The sequence below is a fragment of the Abrus precatorius genome, unplaced genomic scaffold (assembly GCF_003935025.1).
Source record: "Abrus precatorius isolate BTA unplaced genomic scaffold, Abrus_2018 Scaffold8, whole genome shotgun sequence".
Taxonomy (NCBI): Eukaryota; Viridiplantae; Streptophyta; class Magnoliopsida; order Fabales; family Fabaceae; genus Abrus; species Abrus precatorius.
The window spans coordinates 29752960-29776854 of record NW_020874428.1 but is presented as its reverse complement, the minus strand read 5'-3'; the positions used below and the strand labels follow the sequence as shown (position 1 = coordinate 29776854).

The 23895-nt window shown below is 34.3% G+C and overlaps 3 protein-coding genes and 1 pseudogene across 4 annotated transcripts; 1 reads left to right on the top strand and 3 right to left on the bottom strand.

The window, feature by feature from the left end:
* Window positions 1-3003: 3003 nt before the first annotated feature.
* LOC113846579 (AP-5 complex subunit mu) lies at window positions 3004-7445 on the bottom strand. Of its 2 annotated transcripts, XM_027475019.1 has the most exons (7): window positions 7152-7445; window positions 6600-6911; window positions 5591-5871; window positions 4579-5471; window positions 3975-4031; window positions 3636-3683; window positions 3004-3501 (listed from the first exon to the last, which is right to left on the bottom strand). In XM_027475019.1, exons 1-7 carry the CDS (start codon window positions 7361-7363, stop codon window positions 3424-3426), a joined length of 1881 nt encoding a protein of 626 aa, XP_027330820.1. In that variant the 5' UTR covers window positions 7364-7445; the 3' UTR covers window positions 3004-3423. The 2 variants fall into 2 exon arrangements, with proteins under 2 accessions (XP_027330820.1, XP_027330821.1); XM_027475020.1 differs by lacking the exon at window positions 6600-6911 and having other exon boundaries at window positions 7152-7422.
* A 1442-nt stretch (window positions 7446-8887) lies between these two features.
* LOC113846738 (F-box/LRR-repeat protein 4) lies at window positions 8888-13420 on the bottom strand. Its single transcript, XM_027475332.1, has 9 exons — window positions 13362-13420; window positions 13000-13295; window positions 12732-12923; window positions 12136-12542; window positions 11659-11844; window positions 10670-10862; window positions 10106-10182; window positions 9772-9922; window positions 8888-9344 (listed from the first exon to the last, which is right to left on the bottom strand). Exons 2-9 carry the CDS (start codon window positions 13237-13239, stop codon window positions 9048-9050), a joined length of 1743 nt encoding a protein of 580 aa, XP_027331133.1. The 5' UTR covers window positions 13240-13295; window positions 13362-13420; the 3' UTR covers window positions 8888-9047.
* A 3386-nt stretch (window positions 13421-16806) lies between these two features.
* LOC113874659 lies at window positions 16807-18262 on the top strand (annotated as a pseudogene).
* Window positions 18263-21172: 2910 nt separating this feature from the next.
* On the bottom strand, window positions 21173-22733 carry LOC113846740 (trihelix transcription factor ASIL1-like). The gene has a single exon (XM_027475334.1). The coding sequence runs from the start codon at window positions 22420-22422 to the stop codon at window positions 21532-21534; it is 891 nt and encodes a 296-aa protein (XP_027331135.1). The 5' UTR covers window positions 22423-22733; the 3' UTR covers window positions 21173-21531.
* Window positions 22734-23895: the final 1162 nt, after the last annotated feature.

The following is a 23895-nucleotide window of genomic DNA, read 5'->3' as shown; positions in this document are numbered from 1 at the left end:
GATTGGATATATAAACTTCTGAACACTATTAAACAGCTTATCAAAAAATAGATACAGATTAAAATTTAAACTACGTGTAATGATAACAAAAAGTATAGTGAATTCCGAAATTTTCGTGCATGTAAAATAAATGTAAATTTGGGAATTTACTTCGACAATATTACATTCCAATCAACCAAAGCTTTAAGTCGAAAATGCCAGGAAGTCACGTAGTTTTGGTCAGAGAAACACGAGTATAAACTGATACCAATAAAGACGCGCTTCTTTCTAAAAGAAATAGGCCAATTTTGCATGAAAGAGTGTAATTTTAAAGTCCAAACGAAATATTTTAAATCACCAGAAAATAATTAATGGAACCAATTTCAGCTCCCAATTGTACGAAACGCATACGTCAGTGGACCGTCTAGAATCTGAAGCCCTAACATCCGGAGAAAATGAGCTGCAGCAATACAGTCAAAAATTGAACCGTATCAGGAATACGTGGACGCATGAAATTTTATCAATAGATACAACATTTTCTACATGAGTACTTTTAACATGCCTCAGCCACTGAAGCTTTCAAGGAGGGAGAGACAGGACTATGGAATATATCATTAAGAGCACACGTCACACTAGCAGATCCTATTGCATTATCCACAGTAAGATGGTAGCCCTTGTAAGGAAACAAACCTGAAATCACAATGATTCAGTAGAAAGCATTAACTTTGCAGTGCTTCTCATAGGTGGTTTGAATTTAGGTTTAGGCAAAAAGTTATTATCAAATTAAAATGCCTTAAGCAATGACGTGAAATTTCTGGGCAAGTGTTTCAAAGGATTATAATTAAAAGTTCATGTCCAAGAAGAAGTTCATCAGGATATCAACCCATTTAGTTTCTTCCCTTTGACCCCAAAAAGTGTCTGAAGCACAAGATATAAAAAACAAATCCTGGTCACCATAAATATATGGAATTGCTCAACATGTATCTTTTAACATTAACAGACCAGGTTATACTTGTTGTCCAGTTAATCTTTTCTCACATGCTCAGAGCATGTTTATGATTTTAACTTCCTGTCATATGATACTATAAAATATAAATACTAATCAGTTCCAATAAAAATAGTAATAATAATAAATCTCAGCAAATCAGAAAAACCAAAGATGTCTGAAATTCACACTCGTTGCCGATTCCTCCAGGTATTCTGCATTTGCAGTTAACAAGACAAACTAAAAGTGAGAGAACTTAGTAAAAGATGATTTCTAATATGCTATATTATTTCATTTACATTCCAAATGCCCTACACCAATATCCAGTCACCAAATCCATGAACCCTGCAAATTCATCCACCACCAACAACCCATCAGTCACACAACAAAGTTCTCAACGCAATTGCAACATGCCAAGAAGCAGAGTCTAGATCAGAACAACGGTGGCAGCAAGCAGGTAATGGTGGCCAGATTGAAGCGAGGGAGAGGACTTGAATCAGAAGCCACAATGAAAATAATTTGTTTTGTGATTGTCCAATAATTAATTCCATTGATGAACCATTTGTTCTCCGTATTTTCTTTGTTTCGGGAACAGAAAGGTAGAAAACAGAACAATAACAACTCATTCGTGTTTTTAATTTATAGTTAAAAATCTGAAAAGTAGATAATACTATTTTCGAAAACATTTTTCAAAAAACATTGTTACGGAACATGTTTTTGTTTAAAAGCAAAAACAAACAGGCCCTTAAAACACTTGAAAACAATATTTTCAACTATAACAGCACAAAACACAAATCAATTTAAAATTTCATCTAACTTTTCAACTATGACATTTTTCTTATCTCTTTCAATTTACAACACTATGACATAAAGGTGAGTATAATAATTAGAGAAAAGTTAGTTTACCGGCACAGAGAGTACGAATAGAAAAAAGCGATTGTTGAATGGAAGTATAAAAAGATCCTCGTCAGCTAAAATCAAATTGAAGAACTCGTCAGCGTTATGTTCCTTTACAATAGTTTCAAACGAGAACAGTGTATTGTTGCTTTCATTTTAAAATAGGCATTGGAATGGAAATGGGAACAAATCAATGCCTATTTTAAAAATGAAAATAACAAAGCGCTGTTTGGGTTTGAAAAGAAGGTACTGAAAAGGAAGGCAACGCGGTCTTGAATTTGATTTCAGGTGAGGAGGAGGACAGCGCTACTCTTCGAGTCTCGTCTTCTTCAACCTTCCAGATCCAGATCTCCTCTTCCTTACGTCAGCCCTAATCCGGAACACTAATCTCTTTCTCCCTTCGCCTCTCTCGCTTCAATTTATTCTCATCTTTTATAAGTGCGGTACAAGTCTTGGATATTCGGATAATCAATATAAATTATTTTAGTGGTATTTTAATTTTCTATAAAAATAAATATCATAATACGTTAAAACTTCACGGGACTAATTTGATTTTTTTTCAATAACTAATAATTATATTTTAAGATTTAAATGCTTAATTTAATGATTCAGAATTTTTTTTAAAAAGTTGTCTAATAACGTATATATAACGTCATGGATCAATTTAAAAATTTATTCATATATAAATAATTCCGTCAACTGGGAATCATCTCATTTTGTTTTTAATTATTATTACACAGGAATGTTTCATTTGATAAATTTCGTAAAAGTAAAAAATCGAATACAAGTGTTTGTAAAAAAGTAAAAATAATATAAATAAAATAACATAATAAAAATTTAAAAGGATGTTGATAACTGTTAATTTATGTTCTAAAGTCACTCGAATAAATCATTCTCAAGACAAAACTCTGTAATATTTTATGGCATGTTTTATATCTCTACTGCGTTCTAAGCCTACTGAACAGACTTTTTGGTGGTGCTACTAAATAGACTAGAGTCCCATAGAACAGAAAAGTTTGCTCAAGTCCAACAACCCTGATTGTCTTTAAGTTTGCTGAACCCGATCTTTCCGTTCAAAAAAAACCCACAAAGCTAATGTCATATAAATTGAATTGTTCTATCTACCAAGTCGCCGGGAAAAAAATGTTAACCAGTACAACTCTATTTCCATTGTAATCACAAATGCCTCAAATGGAATAATAAAAACGTATTTACTATTTGAATTGTACTAATTTAATCTTTGCGGGATTGAAAGTGTTCATTAAGTAGAAGTATACAAAGTTTTCATAAACTAGGCCATAGCTACCACTCAAAAAAACATTTATTACGTTCTCAATAGCCACTCGGGAACAAGATTCAATTGTCTTTCTCCGCAATACCGGGCAAAGAATAAAAAAACATCCTTCCAGAGTTCCCATCAGATATCTATCTGCTGGGGTGCCAGGAGAAAGATTCAATTGTCTGTCTCCACGATAATTCGGCAAAGAATAAAAACGTTTTTCCACAGTTTCCATCAGATATCTGACGGTGTGCCAACCATTCGGATATCCCTCTGCGGCCATTCATACTTTTCCCTTTATTGTGGCAACGTGTGGGCACTTACCAAGAGTATTCCACAGAATATAGTCCCCAGAAGTAACCTGGTTATGACCAAGAAATAATAAAAGATATTAACAGATATCGTTGACAATGGAAGGAGCAAAAAATTTTGACAGTGGGTTTGCTTAAAGTGTGAATCATTGATCCTACACAAACAAATCCAGTAAACAAATACCTGAGTTGAAAACTCCACAGGTGCTTTTACTGCTGGATAGATGCTCACCTGCAACATCCACAAATTATCAGACAGGAGCAAAAGGAAAGAGGAAGAGGGTTTCAAAACGTTCAAAATTCAGCACTGTTGATAAGTAAATATTAGAGAGATTTCAGAGTAACGAGGACAAGTATGATAAATATACAACAGGAAAGGGTGGTGGAATAACAAAAAGACATGGAAACATTAGTTAATTAACCATTATACTACAGTATATAATCCGGATACTGAATCGAAATTATATGGATCTTAAATGTTTATCTAAAAATATTGGCAACAAAAATAGACTCGTAGACTCACAGATTTAGGATCAACGGCAATTCCAGATATTGATGCCCCAACAATCTTGAATGATACCTGTAATAAATGAAAATTCTAATATAAGAACATCTAATCTTCATGGAATTACAGACTTAACATACATCCAAGATATGTAGTCCAACCAAATACATGCTCATCAAGTTTACAAATTCTTTTTATAGAATATGTACTCAATTCATTCATAGACAGCTTAAGCAGCATATACAAAGTCAATTTTCTCAAAAGCTTGAGAGAACAAGGATTATTAGGGAGCAATTGGGCTGGGCTTGCTCTAAGTATAACTATGCTTGTATCTACCCTACAATATTAGTAGAAATAGGAGTACTGGGTCAACATTTTGCATTATCATAGCAACAGAGTTATCAGAGTCCTATTAGTGAAATATATTCTTTTTAACCTCTTCTTCATCCAATCCCTAATAATCAACACTAATAATCGTATGATATGACATGATAAAATAACAAAAGCATAAACTAATCAAGAACCAAAAGAAAAAATGAAGCAAATTAAAATCCAAACTTACATAAAATATTAAAAGATAAAAAGATGTCATGTTAAAAGATGAAAATGGGAAGGCACGTACTTTAGCATAATTGTATGCCTGCCAGCAAAATGGCTCCTCTAGATCTACTGGAGGAAGATCTTTGTTCATTTTCTCCATCAAATGTTCTTCATTAACCATGTTGCTAGCATTTTCAGTCTCATTATCACTATCCTCTTCAACAAGGATTCCAAAAGATGACCTAGAGGAAGACACCCTTTGGTTTTGCCATGGTGCAAACTTGACTGTTCCTGGGAAAGTCACTTCAATACTTTTTCCAGTCAGTCCCCGTCCACTTGTCACAATTTTCCATTCAACAGAACGCTCTGAAGTTGAAACTGTTCCCACAGAAGGAGTCCCATCCAACGATACAATCCTCCTCCTAGGAAAGGGCATTGTCACAGTACAGAATTCCATTGTCAAAGGAGCTTTATATCCTTCCATTAAATGTAACTTGAATAGAAATGCACCTTTATCCTCAGAAACCATTGACAACTGATAGAATCCCTTTATGGGCGGTCCAAGGGCACAAGTTGCCTGATAACGCATCAACACAAAATTACCCAATGGTGGAGAAAACATCACACCCTGCTTATCCAAACCTTGATCTGAAACTTGAGCACAAGTATGATATGATAAAACCTCAAGGTTTGCTGTGTTCAATCCCGCCAAGGGAAATGACACATCTGGCAACCCTTCTAATTCAGCTCGGCAATTTATTTGACCAGAAATTGATATAGTATCTGGAATCTCATCTCTATCATACAGAGCTGCATTAACAATCTCACAAATTGTAAACAGCATTCTCTGCTTTCCTTTGTATAAATATGGTTTCCAAGCTGGCTGCTTCTGATCTGCAGGAGGTAAATCTGATCCTGAAAAGCCATTGACCTTGATAGTAAAAATATTTGAATAATTAAGGTCCAAGGGTGTGCCTGTATACAAAATATACATTGGTAGAATAAATTTACAAGCAATGGATAACTACCAGCTTACTTGAAAAAACCACTGCAAAAATATGAGATGAGAAATACCATAATAAAAAAGTACCAACCAAAGGGCATTGAACTACTGATAAATGTTCTCAGTGCATCTTTATCCAAAGGCCTAGACCCAATTTTTGGAGTATCTGCTGTAGCTGATCCAGGTACCGCTGTGCTTGTAGGGGAGGAAGCAACCGGTGCAGCCACAGGTTTTGCCCTGGAAGAGATGCCTATACTTCCAGTTAGGGAATCAAACAGCCCTCCAACAGAAGGAGCTGCACTTACAATCACTTCAGGTTCTACTGTGTCGCCAGTAATTATGTCACCAATGGCATGTGCTATCATAAATGCCCTGAGAAATGAAAAACAAAAGTAGTATGGTATGTCTAATTAAAAGTACATACTATGAAGTAAAATCTCACTACCATCAATACTGAAAACAAGCTTTCTTTGGATCCATTGTAGTGCAATCAATTCAGCTCATAAAAAAAACAAATTGAAGTTGTTTAAAGTGCAATGTAAGATGGACCAAGGATTAGGGATTTCTATTTTCACAGACAATATAAGCTACTCAAACAAGTTACCCAAATATAATCAATTTTAAGGATTAATTTTGGTAGCCCTAGTGGAGACCCATGAATGACTTTATATCTCTAAGAATACTCGTGGAAATTTAGTTCCAATGAGAAAACATAACAGACTTTTTTCTTTTGCATCAACAACTGCTGGTATTTTCTCAATCCATATAATGGCTTAATAGTTATGAATCAACAGTTATAAGATGCAAGTTAGGCTTGGGGTCGAATGGCCAAGACATCTGCCAATACAGGCTGAACAAAACCTCATTCCATATAGCATTCTGTAATCTGTAGCAAAATAATGTAATGTTTTCGTGCATGTTTTCAAAACCTCGGGGTGAAACAATATATAAGAGCAATCCAATTAAAATAAAAATATATAATAATAATAATAATAATAATAACTACTAATCAATCTAAAACTACATGTAAGAGATAGTTTTCTCATTTGGTACAATTGCTGAATGTTGGTGCCATTTGCAAGTGAAGTAACTTAGCATACCCTGTTACTGATGGAAGATCCAGTAAGAGGGAAGACAAACCATCATCCAGACCAAGAGCAGTTCCACAATCAGGTCTTTTACATAACCTTTCATAAGCCTTCAAATGCCTAGGCTCAACCAATGGCAGAATAAGTATACTATAAAGGCCCTTAGGGTGCAAGATTAAAGGCCACAAGAGATTTTTGTTGTCTTCCTCTTCTTTGTTAATGTAAAGGCCTATGATATGACGAGTAATGGGATCATCCACCCATGAATCTGATCCCACAGATGAATTACTTTTGCGAATGCCATATCCTCGAGCAGATCCCTCCCTACCCAAAAGCAGGAAAGTTACCACGAAAAATCATTCAAAAGACAAAGGTTGAAATTACAATATTAAAATGGTGAGTAGAAATATTTTGCTCATGGAAACACACATGATCATCGGAAGAGTGAGATTTGTTTAATTGAATAAACTACATATAATTTTGGCATCCGAACAATGAGATGGAAAGCACCAATTGGAGTGCGTACAGTGAAATGTGAGGAGAGAGAAGAAAAGAAGAAGAAACCTATGCTTTCGGTCGAGAAAAGCATTAGAGATGTCAGAGTCAGTGGGTAAGGAAGAGAAGAGTTGATGGCTTTGATTGTGGGCGTTGCAAGCAGCTCGCCAACGCTTCTCGACAACCGGAAATCTCCTCGAGAAAACGACGGCGTCGAGGTTGTTGAGAACCCATATTGCTCTGATGCTACATCCACTGGGCATGGCTGCTGCTCCGATCATGCCTCCATAACGCACCGTTTCTCTTTTCTTTTACCGATAAACTTGGACTCAAATTATCTGACCCGTTTCTCTTTTTCTTTTTATTTCTTTGGCACTTGTAATAGGTTTTTAAATAAACTAAAAAAATTGCAAAAGTATAGAAATGGAAAACATATTCAAACCTTTTTTCATTAACTATCAAATGCGTGAATGTGAGTAGATTTCTTTTGGCATAGGTATTCACTGTGATTTCTTAAATATTTATCGATTATTGATTTTATTTAACTTGGTTTAGTGACGGGTAGATTGTATTTTTTTATTGTTAATTTTTAAATTCTGATAAAATATAAGTACAGTGACAATTTTGAAATTGTTAGAATTTCACCTCAAATTTCTTTAATTAAGAGTTATAATTATGTTTTTTTTCCTCTAAAATATATTTCATTGCTTTAGATATAAAAAATAACCAATAATGTAATACCATGCCTTTAAATGCAAGTTCCCTTTTTATTTATTATACATTAGATCCTCAACCCATCCTAAGGTTCCAATTGCCCTCATGTTTTAAAAGAAACCAAATGCCACGTCTTTGGTAAAAGCTCATGTAAATAATATTCGTGTAATTATAGCATTATTCCTTGAAGGAAATTAATAACATCACGAGTTGTTTTTTCATCTAATATTTATGAATAGTATAGAATAAGGTCTAAATAAAGCTTTAACTTTTTAATACTTTGTGATTTTTTTAATTTAGTTTTTCTTTTTTAAACACTTTTAAAACTTAATTTCTTAAAAAGAAATTATTTTGACAGTCTTTTTATTAATAATATATCAACTTAATTCATTATTTATATAACAATCATAATTAAATTATATAATTTGACAGAAACATAATAAAATTAAAATGTGTTATTAACATCTCATTTTTCTTAGTTTTTAAATAAAATTTTAATTTATAAAATTAAGACTTTAAAAAAATTGAAAATGTAAATATTATTTTATCATTCACATCACTCATATTACGAGTGAAGTTAAAAATTAAGAAACTACTAAAAAATTAAAATTTTATTTTAAAAAATCAAATGAAAATTTTTAAGAATCAATTCATTATTTAGGCCATAAAACAATTTAAAACCATTTTTATTACAGGTTACTAATTCAAAATTCTAATTTTGATTAAAAACAACACTAAAATACTTAAAGTATTCACAAACTATTTTTTTTGAAAAATCACGTTGCAATGACATGAACGTGTGATTACATAGGATTCTAAAGTAGCATGCATGAACATAGCATTACGAGGTTGTGTTTGACCTTCTCTGACTTGCTCCTGTATGTCATCAGATAAACCACGCAATGAACAAGATCTCTCGAAGGAGAATTGAGGCTTATACCTTGAAGCAGAAAGATAAAAACAGATCTTTAATCTCAACTAGATTTCTCCATAATGTGTAAAATCAATATTAGAGTTGTAACTCTTATTACTCTTTTTAACTATATCTACCTATTGACATGCTACTGTAATTTTTTATCAACTAACTCTCTTGATATTCCCATAAAAACTCCTATAAAGCCACGCACCCTACTTTGCCTCATGTTTCATAGTTCATACCCACGAGATTAGGCCGTGAGTTGCCAGCAGCTTTTTGTATATTCAAAATCAAGCAGAAAAAAGCTAAAGGTCACTGAAATGAATGTATACGGTCTAAAGGTCCACGCACAAGTAGGCAATAACAGAGCCTGCTCGTCGCCTTGTCCGTTGGCTAACCTTCCATTTCTCAACCAGGACTTTCTTTATGTTGGGACAGCTAGATACAACGGTGGCCACTCCAGCTGAAGTTATACCAGAGCAATAAACCATTTGACATGACTCTAGCATTGTGCAACTTTTTACAAGATGCGCCAGGCCAACGTCAGTAATTTGACGGCAGTGTGAGAGCACTATTTCTTTAAGTAATGCACAGTGTTCTCCCAACTCAGCCATCGCCATATCACCCAGATTCTGCAATTGATGAAAAATGTAATGAAACAAAACAGGAAAATTAAAAGGTAAAAAATTTCGTGCACAAGGTTATAGTTGTCAGCAGGTTGACCAACTTAGAGATTCTCCACAACTAATTTTCGCATGCATAATGAATATTGAGCTCTTCCATATAGACATTACATGACTATGTAATGTAGTTTTGGGAACTGTTTACAGCAAACATCGATGCTAATATGTATGCCACAAGCAAAAGTTTGGCATCATGCTATGTGAGAATATTTATGCAGTCCCTAACCGTGTAGATGTGTCATCCACAATATATTCTGGTGAAATGACTATGACAGAATCAAGAAACCATGCCATACTTTTGAAACAAAAAATATGGAAAACAAATAATTTTACATGAGCTTTTGGTATATAAAAAAAGAGAGAGACAAGCACGTACCTGCAGTACACTCACGTCTAAATAACAGAGTTGAGGACAGCCCCTTGCAATGGCTATAACTCCAGCATCTCCAATTTGGTGACAACCACTAACATTCAGATACTGAAGGGAACAACCCTCAGCTATTGCAGCAAGGGCCCCATCCCCCACCCTAGTAATTTAACAAAAGAGATTAAGGTATATGTTCTGAGTAATCTAGAGCTTTCACTTTTCATTTCAACAGGAAGAAATTATAGAAGAAACCAAAATACTAAAATCTCAATATACATGTGTGTGTGTGTATCTAAGCATTCTTCGTATGAGAAAAATATAAGAGCAGCAAATTAGGTTTTACCTATCACAGAATCGAATGCTAAGATCTGTTAGTGACTTGCAGTGCCTACCAACAGCAATGATTCCCTTGTTCCCAATCTAGTAATAACAAAGAGAGCGGGAAACCATGAGAGAAAGAGCAAGAAAAAAAACAATATAAAACTCCTATCATAAAAATTTAATTAGTGAACCATAAAAAGTAGGTCACATCATATATACCAGTCTGTATCAGATATCTATCATTGACAATTGCCATTCAATTTCAAGTACTACCCTCTCAAATATCTTTCCTATATTCTTCATCTTCTTTTGGGAAGGAAATAAGCAAGTAAATAATGTATGCATATCATAGTCAAGGTGAGGGACATAGAGTTAAAAATGAGCTAACAATGAATTAACCATAACAACTCTTAGCTAAGAGGCAAAATAGCAAGGAGTACTATGTTGCCTTAAAATTTAAAAAGAAGAAAACAATACATTAATTAGAATGCATAATTAATTGGTTATAATATTGTCTTAAAAACTGAAAAAATTATGTCATTCATGCCAGCTTCGTAAAAACTGAAAATCTCTGAAGACACATTACCTTGTAACAACGACGAATATGAAGTTTCTTTAGATTCCAGCAGCCACTAGCTATACTACACATGGCTTCATCTCCAATGCTTGAGCAATCTACCAAGTGAAGAACTTTCAAGAATTTGCACCCACGTCCTACCTCAAGAAGGCTAGCATCGCCTATTCTATGGCAGTATAGTAATGCTAACTCAGTCAGACGCCTGCATGTATTAAAAGCTGGGATTAAAATCATAATGGAAGGCCAGTGGAAACAATTCAACGTTTTCAGAACTTGTGCCATCAATGATAACCCCAATATCAAGAGCTAAAATTCCTATGCAGGTGACAGGTCCACAGCAAGAATAAATCTACAAGACTTAGCAATTTCTTTAAAACAATAAATTGGTATTTACAAAGAAAATGGATTATGAGATTAATAGTGTACACAAAATCTTCCAGTTCAAGACAATTTTTTATGATTCTAGCATGCCAGTTAAAACAATCTTTACATATTACTCCAAAATCTTACAGAAAATCAGGTGAATATATTGTTTAGCATCTTGTGTTTTTGTTTGCAGCAGGAATGCTTGATCAGTTTTTGCAAGTGCATGTACTGTGCTTTTTGCTTATTTTACACTTTGTTCTTTTATTTTTTACAATAGGAAGCCTAAGTCGTTACATCACTATTCCACTAAATTACTGCAAAGTTACATGGGTGTTAATACAATCATTCATGCACCAGAACATGGAGAAACGGGCTCAAGGAGCATCAATAGACACATTCCACAGTAAAAAAAATATCATGGCACATTCACCATACACATTCCTGTGACACTTTACTGATTAACCGTTTAAAGAGAGTTCAGACGCTAGGGAAACTATCTACCTGAATACTTTACTTGGGACCAACAAAGTCTCTAGGTTCCAACCTTGTTAGCAGAGTTAGATACATACACATAACTTTCAGGCAGTGCATCCATAACATTTTTACACGTAATTTAGCTCAGAAACACTTACTGGCAAGATCTCCCAATGGATTCTAGCCCCGTAGTTCCAATGTTATGGCAACCATTGACTTCAAGATGTGTAAGTTCCTTGCAGCCAGTAGCAATTGCTTCCAAACCCTTGTCGCTTAAGAAATAGCAATCAACTAAAATCAAATTCTTTAACTTCTTACATCCATTCCCAATAGCACGCAAACCCCTGAGTGTAAGACATTATTAAAGAAAATAATATATTAAATAAAGCAAAAAAATTATTAGGAGAATGCATAATAAATGATCAGACACGTGAGAAAAGATTGCAGTTAAAGTCCTTTGATGGGGGATTGTTTGCTCCATTCTTCTAACCCCACAAATGATTCATCAAGCCATTGGTTGATAAAAGCATTTTCAATTTGGACTAAGTTCAACATGTCTCAAAATATATTCCAGAAATAAAAAATGAAGAAAAATCCAAGGAAAAAAAAAAAGAATTTGCAAGATAGCAGCTCACTTGTCAGTAAATCTCTGAAAACTATATAGTGCCAATAACTGCAGAGACAAACAGTTAGTGCCTACAGCTTTCAAAGCATCATCTGTAACATTAATACATTGCAGCTTTAAAACTTTCAAGGTCGGACATCCTTGAGCCACAGCAAGCAGCCCTTGATTGTGGATGAACTCAGAGTCCAATGACAATGTCTCAAGGGACCTGCAGTGTGATCCTACAGCCTCCATGGAGACATCAGTTATTTTGGCACATGCCGCCACACCAAGAGATTTCAGTGATTTTCCCACACCCAAGGCTAATTCAACCAACCCCGTATCACTCAAACCTTCACAGAATCGCAGATTCAAGTCTTCAAGTTGCTTGCAACACTGTCCAACAGCTGCCAGACCATGGTCTCCAATATAACAACCCTAAAGGAAAATCTTAGTAATCAAACTGCAAATATGGTGCCTTCAACATGTAGAATGCATTGATATGGAATTGAAGACAATGACTCAATACATATTAACAGTTCGATCAAGAAAACATTGCAGATTATTATTAATTAAGCATGTGTGGAGCAGCATCAGTTCATAAAAGAAAAGCTTGTAAAACCGTACCTGCAAATCCAAGGCTTTGAGAGAAGTGCATTTGCGAGCAAGGGATTCCAAGCCATCGCTAGAGACGTTAGAACACCAAATTAAGCTCAACCTGCGAAGCTTGGGAAAGCCTTCGGTGAGAGCAGACAAGCCAGCGTCGGATAAACAGAGAGAACCGAAATCGCCGTCGTAGTGGGGGGGTCGTCTTTTCCCCTGTGACAGAAACATTGAGATGAAAGTTGAATTGTAAGAAAGGAATGAAAAGAAAAGAGGGGAAAAAATGACGGACGAGGTGGATAGGAATGGAGAGGCGTTCATCGATGAAGAGGTTGGTGAGATTGGAGAAACGGTTGGGGAAAAGGTGGGAGGCTCCGATTCGGAGGGTGGTCCGGGTTTGGCGCTCGAGGTGGAGCCAGCGGCGGCAGACGAGAGAACAGGCGTCGCGGGTGGATTTGGAATGGAGGCGGGAGAAGATCTCGACGATTAACTCGTCGGGAAGGGAAGTGTTGATCCAATCGTGGCCTCGCATGGAGGAAGAAGGACGGTAGAGAGAAAGAGGTGTTTGTTTTTGGTCTCTTGGATTGGGTCATTGCCTCATTGGGATTGGTAGGAAGGAGAGATGATGAGAATAAGATGCGGCATTGGCATTGGCATTGGCATGCAGCAAATAGGACGGTGTTAAAACTTCCCTGCTCCACCCCAATTTCCCCTTTTCCATACCCTTTCGGGCTTCACGTAAAGCCTAATAATACATATCTTTACCCACTTTGACCTTTCACGCTAATCATATGCTTCATTTTCTCCAGCTTCTTTTTCATCACACTTCCTTTTCCTTATTTTCTCTGTCAAACAATCAAACCAAACACAAAAATTCACTCGTGTAACGCTTTTTTAAGGTTTGTTCATGAGCCAATAAAAATTTACGTATACTATTATTTTATTAAATTTTTATTTAATATATTAATAATATTATACCTTATAATTGAAGTTATATGTATTATCTTTTTATCATAAAATGTTCCCATTTATATTTCATTTACGATTTTGTCAACATTAGTTTTTAATTAATTTTTAATGTTAAATTTAATCGTCTAAAACAAGTCATTTTTATTAAATTTTATTTATTATACTCTTAAAATTTCAAACTACTAGATACTTTTATTTTTAGTAAAAAAATATTTTTAATTATTTATCTTCAAGATTGAGAATAGTTTTTTTTTTCCATTGAAGCAAAAGTCGGTGATAATGTAAATTGATTAGTCAAATTAATATTCATCTGTGATCATTATTAAACAAGGCTACAATTGAAAATGAAATAAGTCTTTAAAAACTAAGAAATTGTTATGAGCATTTATTAAATTTTCATATATATATATATATATATAATTTATTAAATCAATCATAAAATACAAAAAATATAAATTTATGTTATTATTTTTTCTATTTCTTAGAACACATATTAAAAGTTAAAAAAGAGTCCACTTATTCTTAGTACTTAAGAATAAGTGACTAATGTAGGGTTTGTTTCTTGATGTTTTGATTTTTAATTTTTAAACAAAATTACTGTAAAATATTTTTTTAAAAAAAACTTAGACTAACAAAAAAAATTATTTTAAAAAGCAAACAATAAACTCTAATTTTTCTTAATAAAAAATTTATAATTATTAAATTTTGTTAATTAATATTTTTATAAGCTTTTTATACTCTTATAAATGCATATATTTAAAAATGACAACTATAACTTTTATTGCAAAGAAAAGTGCTAATAAATATCTTTAAAATTTTAGTTAATAAATTTTAAAAATTATAAAAATAGTGTAAACTGACTTTAAATATATTTTTAGAAATAAATTGAAATATACAGATAATGAAAAAAATTATATCATATAGATTGATTAATATTTTACACTAACAGTGTTAAAATTACGTTTTAATTCCCAATCCATTCGTATTATAATGTTCAATGATATTTTTATCTATTATTTATTTAATCATTTTCGTTAGAATATGAGACAGCACGGCACGGCCTTAACCTAAAATTAATCTTCAATATTTGATACAATATTATAATTATTAAAGTAAATTAAAAACTAGATATAAATCAAATGAATATAAAATCGTAATTATGACAATATATATTTGAAATAATTTATTTTTAATCATATAAGAATATACAAGTTTCTTTCTTAACTCTTTATAAAAAAATAAACTAGAAAAGCGTCATTTACAGATAGATATTAAAACAGATTTTATCTGTCTGTAATGCAGACGGATTTGTGATTGGTTTTTTTTTTTTAATTTCTAAAAAATTTGTCTATATTACAAACGGATAAAAATTTGTTTGTAATATTCGTCTGTAATTTGCCCGCCTTTTAGTGCAAAAAAATATAGACAATAATTACAGACATATTTTTTCGTCTCTAATTTGAAAATAGGAGAGAAATTTGAAGTGGGAGTTACAGACGGATTTTTCCATATATAAATATGACACTGTTTAACCGACTTTTTATGTGGTTATTTACAGACGGATGTTTTCATCTATAAATAGAATTGACGAATTTACAGACAGAAAAATTTGTCTGTAAATAGACCTTTAAAATGCACCATTTCATTAAACCATTTACATACGAATTTTTTCGTCTGTAATGTCTGAAACCCATAAAACTGCGTCTCCCCCTTCCCCTTCCTCATTTTTCATAAATCTTTCTCTCTCACCTCTCTTTGTCTCTCTCTATGGGCTCAGTTTTTTTTGCCTTTGTGAGTGATTAGAGCATTTGTTTGAAAAATAATTTGCATTATTGTATTCCTGGTATGATACTCTAACTTTTAATTGGTTTAATTTTTTTATTTTTGATGTATTTTAGAGACTTAAAATTTCTAAGATAAAGTTATAAGATCGAAGATTATATGACTGGGGAAAGGGCGTAAAGGTCATTCTCTGAACCTGATTATTGTGTGCTGTGGGATTGTTTATGTTTGTGAAATTTGTAGAATATGCATGTTGTGAAGTTATAAGGGGATGTGCTCTAAAACGATTTAGGATTGTAATGTGTATGTTTTTTATGCATTGATTAATAGATTGTTATATAATATATAAATTATGTGTAAAGAAAATTTATATTTTTATATTAAGTACGTGTAAATAAATGCAAGAAAATATTAATATATTAGGAAAGATTTTGCCAAATTTTTTTTAAATGTAAGGAAATATTAATATTAATATAAAAATTGAAATATTTTTTTTTTAAATTTCATAAATGAATTACAGATAGATTTTTTCATCTATAATTTATAGACAAATTTTTTCATCTATAATTACAGACAGATTTTTTTGTCTGTAAATTACAGATAATTTTTTAAATCTGTCTATATTTTTTTACCGACGTGCATATTACTAAAGCCATCTTTAAATTCGTCTATAATGTTAAAATTTATTTGTAATAATGAAAAAATTTGTCTATAAATCTGTCTATATTTTTAGGTTTTCTAGTAGTAATAAGAATATATTGTTATCAATAAAATAAAAAAAAACTATTGCATGGCTATTTTTTATGATTATCATATAACATTTTAAGTATTTTCTGTTGTTTCATTATTTGATATATTTATGGTTTACTTGTCATTTCTATTACATTAAATATTAATATCTCAATTTATAATTTTTTTAGTTTATGAAAATAAAAAGTATGTGAATTCAGAGATAATTTAAATATATTTTTAACCTCTACAAATATAAATTCATTTAATTTTACTATATTAAAAAAAATAAAAATTTTGATTCATGTAAATTTAAACTTTAAAAAATTCATTATTATTAATAAAACAATTTAATCATATTATATCAATAACTATTTCAAAATATTATGTAATATAACATAACTAAATCACTAAACGATGTCTAATAAAGATTATATTACAAATTATAAACATGTTGATTGTATCTTATAAAATATGATAGAAGACAAGATTAAATGTTGATTGTAATAATTTAACATTAAAGTTTGCACTATAAAAAGTTGTATTTCAACATGGTAGGCAAAGCAAAGGCTTGCCTAGTTCGCGTGGTCATTTGAAGTCTCTGCCACGAGAATCTAAAATGGGAGCTGCTTGTGTTGAAGAACAGCCATTGAAACTTGACTTCATTCCTTACCCCGCACCCGGCCACATCTCTATGCGACATAGCCACACTCTTCGCCTCACGTGGCCACCACGTGACCATCATCACCACTCCCTCCAACGCCCAAACCCTCCGCAAATCCATTCCCTTCCACCCCTTCCTCCGCCTCCATACTGTTCCATTCCCCTCTCGCGAAGTGGGCCTCCCAAACGGCGTCGAAAATCTTTCCGCCGTCTCCGGCCTCGTAAACGCAGCCAGGGTCCACCAAGCCACCGCGCTGCTCCGCGGACCTGTGGAGCGTTTCGTGGAGCAGCACGCACCCGATTGCATCGTCGCGGACTTTCTGTTTCCATGGGTGCATGACGTGGCAAAGAAGCTTTGCATCCCTAGACTTGCCTTCAACGGTTACTCTCTCTTTGCAGTATGCGCCATGGAGTCCATGAACAAGTCAAACTGGTCCAACTCCAGCGTTGATTCCGGTTTCTCTGTTATTGGTGGTCTCCCTCACCCTATCACCTTGAACGCAACACCACCAAAGATATTGACTAGATTCATGGAACCAATGCTGGAAACGGAGCGCAAAAGCTACGGCCTCATCGTGAACAATTTGGCAGAACTGGACGGAGAAGAGTACATGGAGCACTACAAAAGAACGAGCGGTCACAAGGCTTGGCATATTGGACCAGCCTCGGTTATTTGCAGAAGAAGCGCTGAAGAGAAGGCAGAGAGGGGGCAAAAGAGCGTGGTGAGCGCGGACGAGTGTCTGAGTTGGCTGAATCGGAAGCGAGGAAAGTCGGTGGTTTACATATGCTTTGGGAGCCTCTGTCATCTATCGGATAAACAACTATACGAGATGGCGTGTGGGATAGAAGCATCGGGTCACGATTTCATGTGGGTGGTTCCTGAGAAGAAAGGGAAGGAGGATGAGAGCGAGGAAGAGAGAGAGAAGTGGCTACCTGAAGGGTTCGAGAAGAGGAATAAAACGAAGGGAATGATGATTAGGGGATGGGCCCCACAGGTAGTTATTCTGGGCCACCCCGCTATTGGTGCGTTTCTCACGCATTGCGGGTGGAACTCGACGGTTGAGGCTGTTAGCGCTGGGGTTCCCATGATCACGTGGCCGGTGCATGATGAGCAGTTTTACAACGAGAAGCTGGTCACTGAGGTTCGGGGGATTGGGGTGGAAGTGGGTGCACGGGAATGGAGCGTTATTGGTTTTGGGCAGCGGAAGAAGCTGGTGCCACGAGATTGCATTGAGAAGGCTGTGAGAAGGTTGATGGACGGTGGTGATGAAGCCCAGCAAATTAGACGGCGTGCCAAACAGTTTGCCAAGATGGCTGAACAGGCTGTTCAAGAAGGGGGCTCGTCTCACAATAATTTAACGGCCTTGATTGATGATCTCAAGCGACTCAGGGACCTTAAGCCCCTTCATTAATACCAATTTCCAATAACGCTCTTGCTATTCACACCAAATTAATAAAACTCAACATGCGCTGTTCCAGTTCAAGACTTACACTCTCCCCAGTTATCTCTCTTCCATGCTAATTGGCTAAAACTTCCATGGTTTCCATTCACGAAATTTTCAGTTTTTTTGGTAAGATAAATTATTTCAGTAAATAATATAATTAAATTGTTTAATTCGATTACAGCACATTTATACCGCCGACCGAAGCCTTTCATTAATCAAGAAAAAAAGACAAAGAGCGCATACAATATCAAGGATGCAGGCTTTCCAAAGCATTATTTCAAACAAGATTGTTCTTAGGAAAAAAATAAAATTTATGAGATATCTCTTGCGTTGTTCCCTCAAAAGGTATACACCACACTTATATACAACAACAGCAAACATTTAATTTTCCCCGTCACCACTATGAATGAATAGGGTATCAAATTGGATCCCACACTGTACAGTGAGGCAACATGGGAGTTAGTTCCAATTATTTTTCACTCAAAACCAATTTACACATGACGACTAGTTTAAAATACATTTTTAGATTTACACGTAAGGGTTATTTAAGTTTACTTTTATATGTAATATTGATTTAATTTTATATGTATACAAAATTAATCTGTATATGTGTGTTCTTGTTTTCAATTATGTTATCACTACCTGTTATTGACATAATTGAAATTAAAACACGGTATATATCAATTTAAATATGAGTATCAAATATAAAGATTAAAATTATTATATAATTAATATATAATCCTTACACATTACAATTTTTTAAATTTTGTTCTATATGTAATAACTTAATTAATATTTTGTAATGTAATTCAAATAATTATAAAAAAGAACTAAAATTTTTAAAAAATATTATGCATAAAAATTACAAATATCTTTAAACCCTGCAACTTGTTCCAGCACCCCCAATATGAAAGGAATATGTTCAGTATACGAAGATGTAGTGACTGAGGCCTCAATGTAACAATAAACTCTTTGACCAGAATGTTAGTGTCGTGGACAATAAAACCAAAGAAAATCACAGCACACGAAACAGGCCACAAAGGTAAAGTTGGGAAGGAAGAACATACCGAGCGAGAGGACAACAAGTCTTTCAGTAAAACAAAAACAAAGATTACAAACATCAATCGATAAACTCATGCTGTATACCCGACAATTACCATGGCAAATTCCCAAAACACATACAAATAAAAATAAAAACTGTGATGCTTTGTTTGGTGCCGATTTTCATTAAGACAATGCATTAATGGATCTTTGGGAAATTATCCATTAGAATAGATTGCAATATTTTTTAATTTAAATAAATCAACTTTTTAACATAAATATTTTAAGTTTAAGCTGATAATAATAATAATAATAATAATATCAATTTAATATGTAATCTGATGTGTACTAGTAGTATCCTATATTATTAATATAATGCATTATGTTGTTAATATAGATCCATAATATTAATGATAAACTTTAATTTATTAATCTGACCTCTCACTTTTTATTCGTAACACTTTATTCTTCCACTCTCAATTCAATTTGCTTACTCTCCCTCATTATCTATATACACTCTAAATTATTTATTGAATTCATAATTATATCAAAAAATAAAACATCAATTTTAATTAATTTTTTTAATAATAAGATATATTTAAAATATTAAATTGTAATATTTTAAATAAAAAAACTAGTGTAAAAATTTAATTTATTTTATTTTCAAATTCTAAATCTCACTTCTGAACAAAAAAAGCCTTTTAAATTATAGTTATAATTTTGTCATTGTTTGGAAAGTAATATTCCCAAATATCTTGTTTAAGTTCGACAGAGAATGATACGAGGGAACAAAAAATACTATAAAATTTCATTTTAATAAGATAAAATAATGATCACAATTAATTTTATATTAATAGATAACTACACTTTTTAAATATCGTCTAAAACGAGATGAAAACTAATTTTGAAAGAAAATTAAAATATTATTCTTATTATCTTTGTTTAGGGTGTTGTTTTATTTATTGTTTGGCATGGTGACGAAAATCAAGCGCCCACCTCATTTAACGCCAGTGTCACTCTTTATTTTTTGTTTGGGCCATCAAATTAGAAGAGGGAAAGAAATGTAAAATTTCTCAAGTCACAAGATTTGAACCCTAGTCATCTTGCACATAACTTGCCAAGTCTCACTACTTGTTATAGTCATCACTTGCTGTTTGAATTGACAGAATTATAAACATATATTCCTTTAATTGAGTTAGGGTTCATTTGGATTAAACAAGAGCTGGGCCCATGCCAGGTTATACAGGGACCGGCGTTACTTGGGCCAGAGGGCACAATGCTGAACATCAAATTACTAAACTGCAAAAGGGGTGTGCTTTGTGGTCACCACTGTACTCCACCAGTTCGGATAGCATAATCATTTTCAAACAACAAAATATGGCAATAAAAAACCTCTCTTTTAATCTTCAAATATACATTGAGGTGTTTGTATACAAAAAAGAAAAGCATAAAAGAATTATACAGAAGATCACAAGAGTTGTAATTTCTTTTTATGTTAAATAAATAAACTAAATTCGGATAATCTCTGAATGCTTCCTTGCTTGGGGAGGTTGTGCTTACAGAAAAGTTATGGCCATGGGTTGCATATGTTAGTTTCATACAGCTTTAAGCTTTTCCTCTGCTGACCGATCAGTTCCTTTGGGACCTTCTGATAAAGCAATTTTCACCTTTGTTGTTAGCTTCCTATTGTAGTTATGGACGTTTAGACCCGTCTTCATACCCAATTGCATAATTCAGAGACAAGTTTTTATTTGTTTACAATTGCTTCGAAGCACTTGAGCAATTATATTTCAGCAATTGAATAAACACCACACAAGTAGCGCAAATGGGGGAAAAAATAAGAATAACTTGAGGATATGCATCTGGCAAGACTATATACATCCCACCACAAATACTTAAAACAAGGCAATGGCATAAATATATGCGGGAAAATTTAACCACTAACTCTCTTTGTTACTCGTAACAAATCCAAAGCACAGAAACTATTGTGGCAAGAGATTCAGATTCTGTTCTGCAGTTTTATTTGAAGATAAAAAGGAAAGCAGGAAAATGAAGAGTACGAAATGAATCATCAACCTAGAACTGATGAACTTGGAAATCTCCGCATCTAACCTTAAAAATTACAAAAAGAGAAGTATATCTAAACAAACTAGAAAAGCACCAGAAACTACGATCGGCATTGGCGTTACTGTTGTTTAAGGTTGTTGGGGAGAAGGGACAGTCTTAGGCTTCTTGTTGTTGTCAGAAAGGGCCTTAGCGAAGGCCTCGAGGATTCGGTGTTGAGAGTCGAGAATCATCTCAGTGCGCTTCATTTCCATCTCCATCCGCATGGTCTCAATCTCCCTCGCCATCTCCATCTTCATCTGTTCCATCCTCACGAAGCCGTCTCCAAGAACCTTAATCGCAGACACCACTTCACCCACGGGGTCCCTCTTCTTCGCCCCAAAATTAGAGGCAGGGTTTTGATTCAAATTAGGGTTAAATTTCTGATTCGGAAACATCTTGGGCGCAGTGGGAATTCGAATCCTAAACCCAGGGCCACCAGAACCCCCAAACCCGTTCCTATACAACTTGTTTAAGCTCCTCGTGTTAGATCCATGACCAGCGTTGTTGTTGTGGATATCCTGAAAGGGATCGTGATCGTCGTCGTCGTCGTCGGCACTGTCAGAATCGTTTTGGGGTTTGACAGGGGAGGGACCTTTCTCCATGGAATCCATGAGTTTGAAGTGGACCCAGGAGGAGTTGAAGCGAGAGAGGGGGAGGGAGCGAGCACGCTGGATCTCGGTGCGGTAGCGCTTGCGGAGCTTCTCCATCTTGTGGCGGCACTGAACGGGCGTTTTAGGAGGGGAAGCGTTGGGGCAACGGTGGGCGACGGCGTCGGCGACCTCTTGCCAGTGGGTGGCTTTGAGGTTACCGCGGGCGAGGGAGTACCACTTGTCGCGGTAGGCGTCGATGAGGGCGAGGGTTTCGTCGGGGGACCAGCAGGGCGGAGGAAGGCGGCGGGAGGAGGGTGGTGCGGCGACGGGAAGGGCGAGGGGAACGGCGGAGGGAGGATCTGAGGGAGAGGGAGGGGTGGGGGAAGCCATTGGAGAGAGAGCGTGAAAAGGGTAGAGAGAGAGTGGTTGGTAATGGTAACATAGTGGGTGGTGGTGGGTTGGGGTGTGCGGCTGGTTTTGAGATGTGGACAGGATAGGACGAGGAGGGCACCACCCATTTGGTGGGGGAAGGGGCTAACGTGCGCCTTGCTTACAACGCGCACCCACTTACTTCACTCCCCCATTCTTCTAGCATTTTCAATTTTCTTCAGCTTCCTGTTTCTCCTTTCCTCCTCACTCCTCACTCCCCCACTCCCCACTCCTTCCTCCATTTTCTTCCTCCTTTTCATCTTTCACTCCCCCTTACTCCTCTCCCTTGGATGCATATACCCTTCTATTTCATTCAAACTTTTATTCCGAAACCTTTTCATTCAAATGTATTTATTAAAAGTATAAAAAATTATAAAAAATATAAAGTGATTCATAAAAAAAATACTACAAATTTATAAAAGATAAAAGAAGAATAGAAGGATTCAAGATTTTGAGTTCAATCGTTTAAATACAAGTTAAGTGTATGAAATTATTTCAAAGTAGGCTGGTATGTTTATTTAAAATATTCAATTGTAAAATGTGTTTTTAAAAAATTCGGCTGAAATTTAAAAATTGAATATATTTAATAAATAAGTTAATTTTGGGTGTCGATAAAAGGGAATTATTTTAAGTCTTATATCAGAAAAATATGTTATATTAGATACTGACCAGGAGAGATTAACTAAAATGATTAGCTTAAAAATAAGAGAGTACATTTAATGTTTCAAAATGTTCTCTCGATTGAAAAAATAATGACAAAGTTAAAACGAAATTGCGCCATATTGGTCATCGAAACCTATTAATAGCTCAATTGATTTTATTAACTCCCTTGTTTAGGTACGTTTTCTTTGAGAACTTTTTTCTAACAAATGCGAGGTAGGCTTTTTTTTTTAATTCTTAAAATGATAATTTTTAAAAATATATTTCTTGCTTGTACTCATTTTTACGGCTTTTTTATTTAAATAATACATTTTTAAAAACAAATTTTTAAAATAAGGTTTATGCTAAACTATTTCTTTGTCTGAGGCTTTATTTTGCCAGGTAGGCAGTAGTATCGCACATACATAGACGATAGTAAATTTTTATTATTATTTTAATAGAATATCGTTCCAACATTACCGATACTATACCAGACACAGACACTTGTCAACATCGCATGAGTATCGGACAAAGTGAAACGATAACATATTTTTATAATTATTTTAATATATTATCGATGTCCAGCATTCGAAACTCATAATTTTTTAATCAATTTTAATATTATCATTGCAGATTAACCGATACTCAATATTTCAAAAAGAACGAAAAATGACTTATAACTCAATTTTAGAGAGCGGTTCATTTTGAACCGCTCTCATAACTCAATTTTAGAGAGCGGTTTATTTTGAACCGCTCTCGTAACTCAATTTTAGAGAGCGGTTCAATTTGAACCGC

Bases quoted from the DNA above. Each gene is read 5' to 3' on its own strand.
- LOC113846579 (XM_027475019.1), bottom strand. From the start codon at position 7,363: ATGATCGGAGCAGCAGCCATGCCCAGTGGATGTAGCATCAGAGCAATA. The intron at 5,472-5,590 runs GTTGGTACTTTT...TTTTGTATACAG, and splicing joins CAGTAGTTCAATGCCCTTTG to GCACACCCTTGGACCTTAAT. The intron at 4,032-4,578 runs GTACGTGCCTTC...CATTTATTACAG, and splicing joins AGGCATACAATTATGCTAAA to GTATCATTCAAGATTGTTGG.
- LOC113846738 (XM_027475332.1), bottom strand. From the start codon at position 13,239: ATGCGAGGCCACGATTGGATCAACACTTCCCTTCCCGACGAGTTAATC. The intron at 12,543-12,731 runs GTACGGTTTTAC...ATTTTCCTTTAG, and splicing joins TCAAAGCCTTGGATTTGCAG to GGTTGTTATATTGGAGACCA. The intron at 9,923-10,105 runs GTAAAACCTAAT...TTAAATTACTAG, and splicing joins AGCATTCGATTCTGTGATAG to GGTGGGGGATGGGGCCCTTG.
- LOC113846740 (XM_027475334.1), bottom strand. From the start codon at position 22,422: ATGGCTTCCCCCACCCCTCCCTCTCCCTCAGATCCTCCCTCCGCCGTT.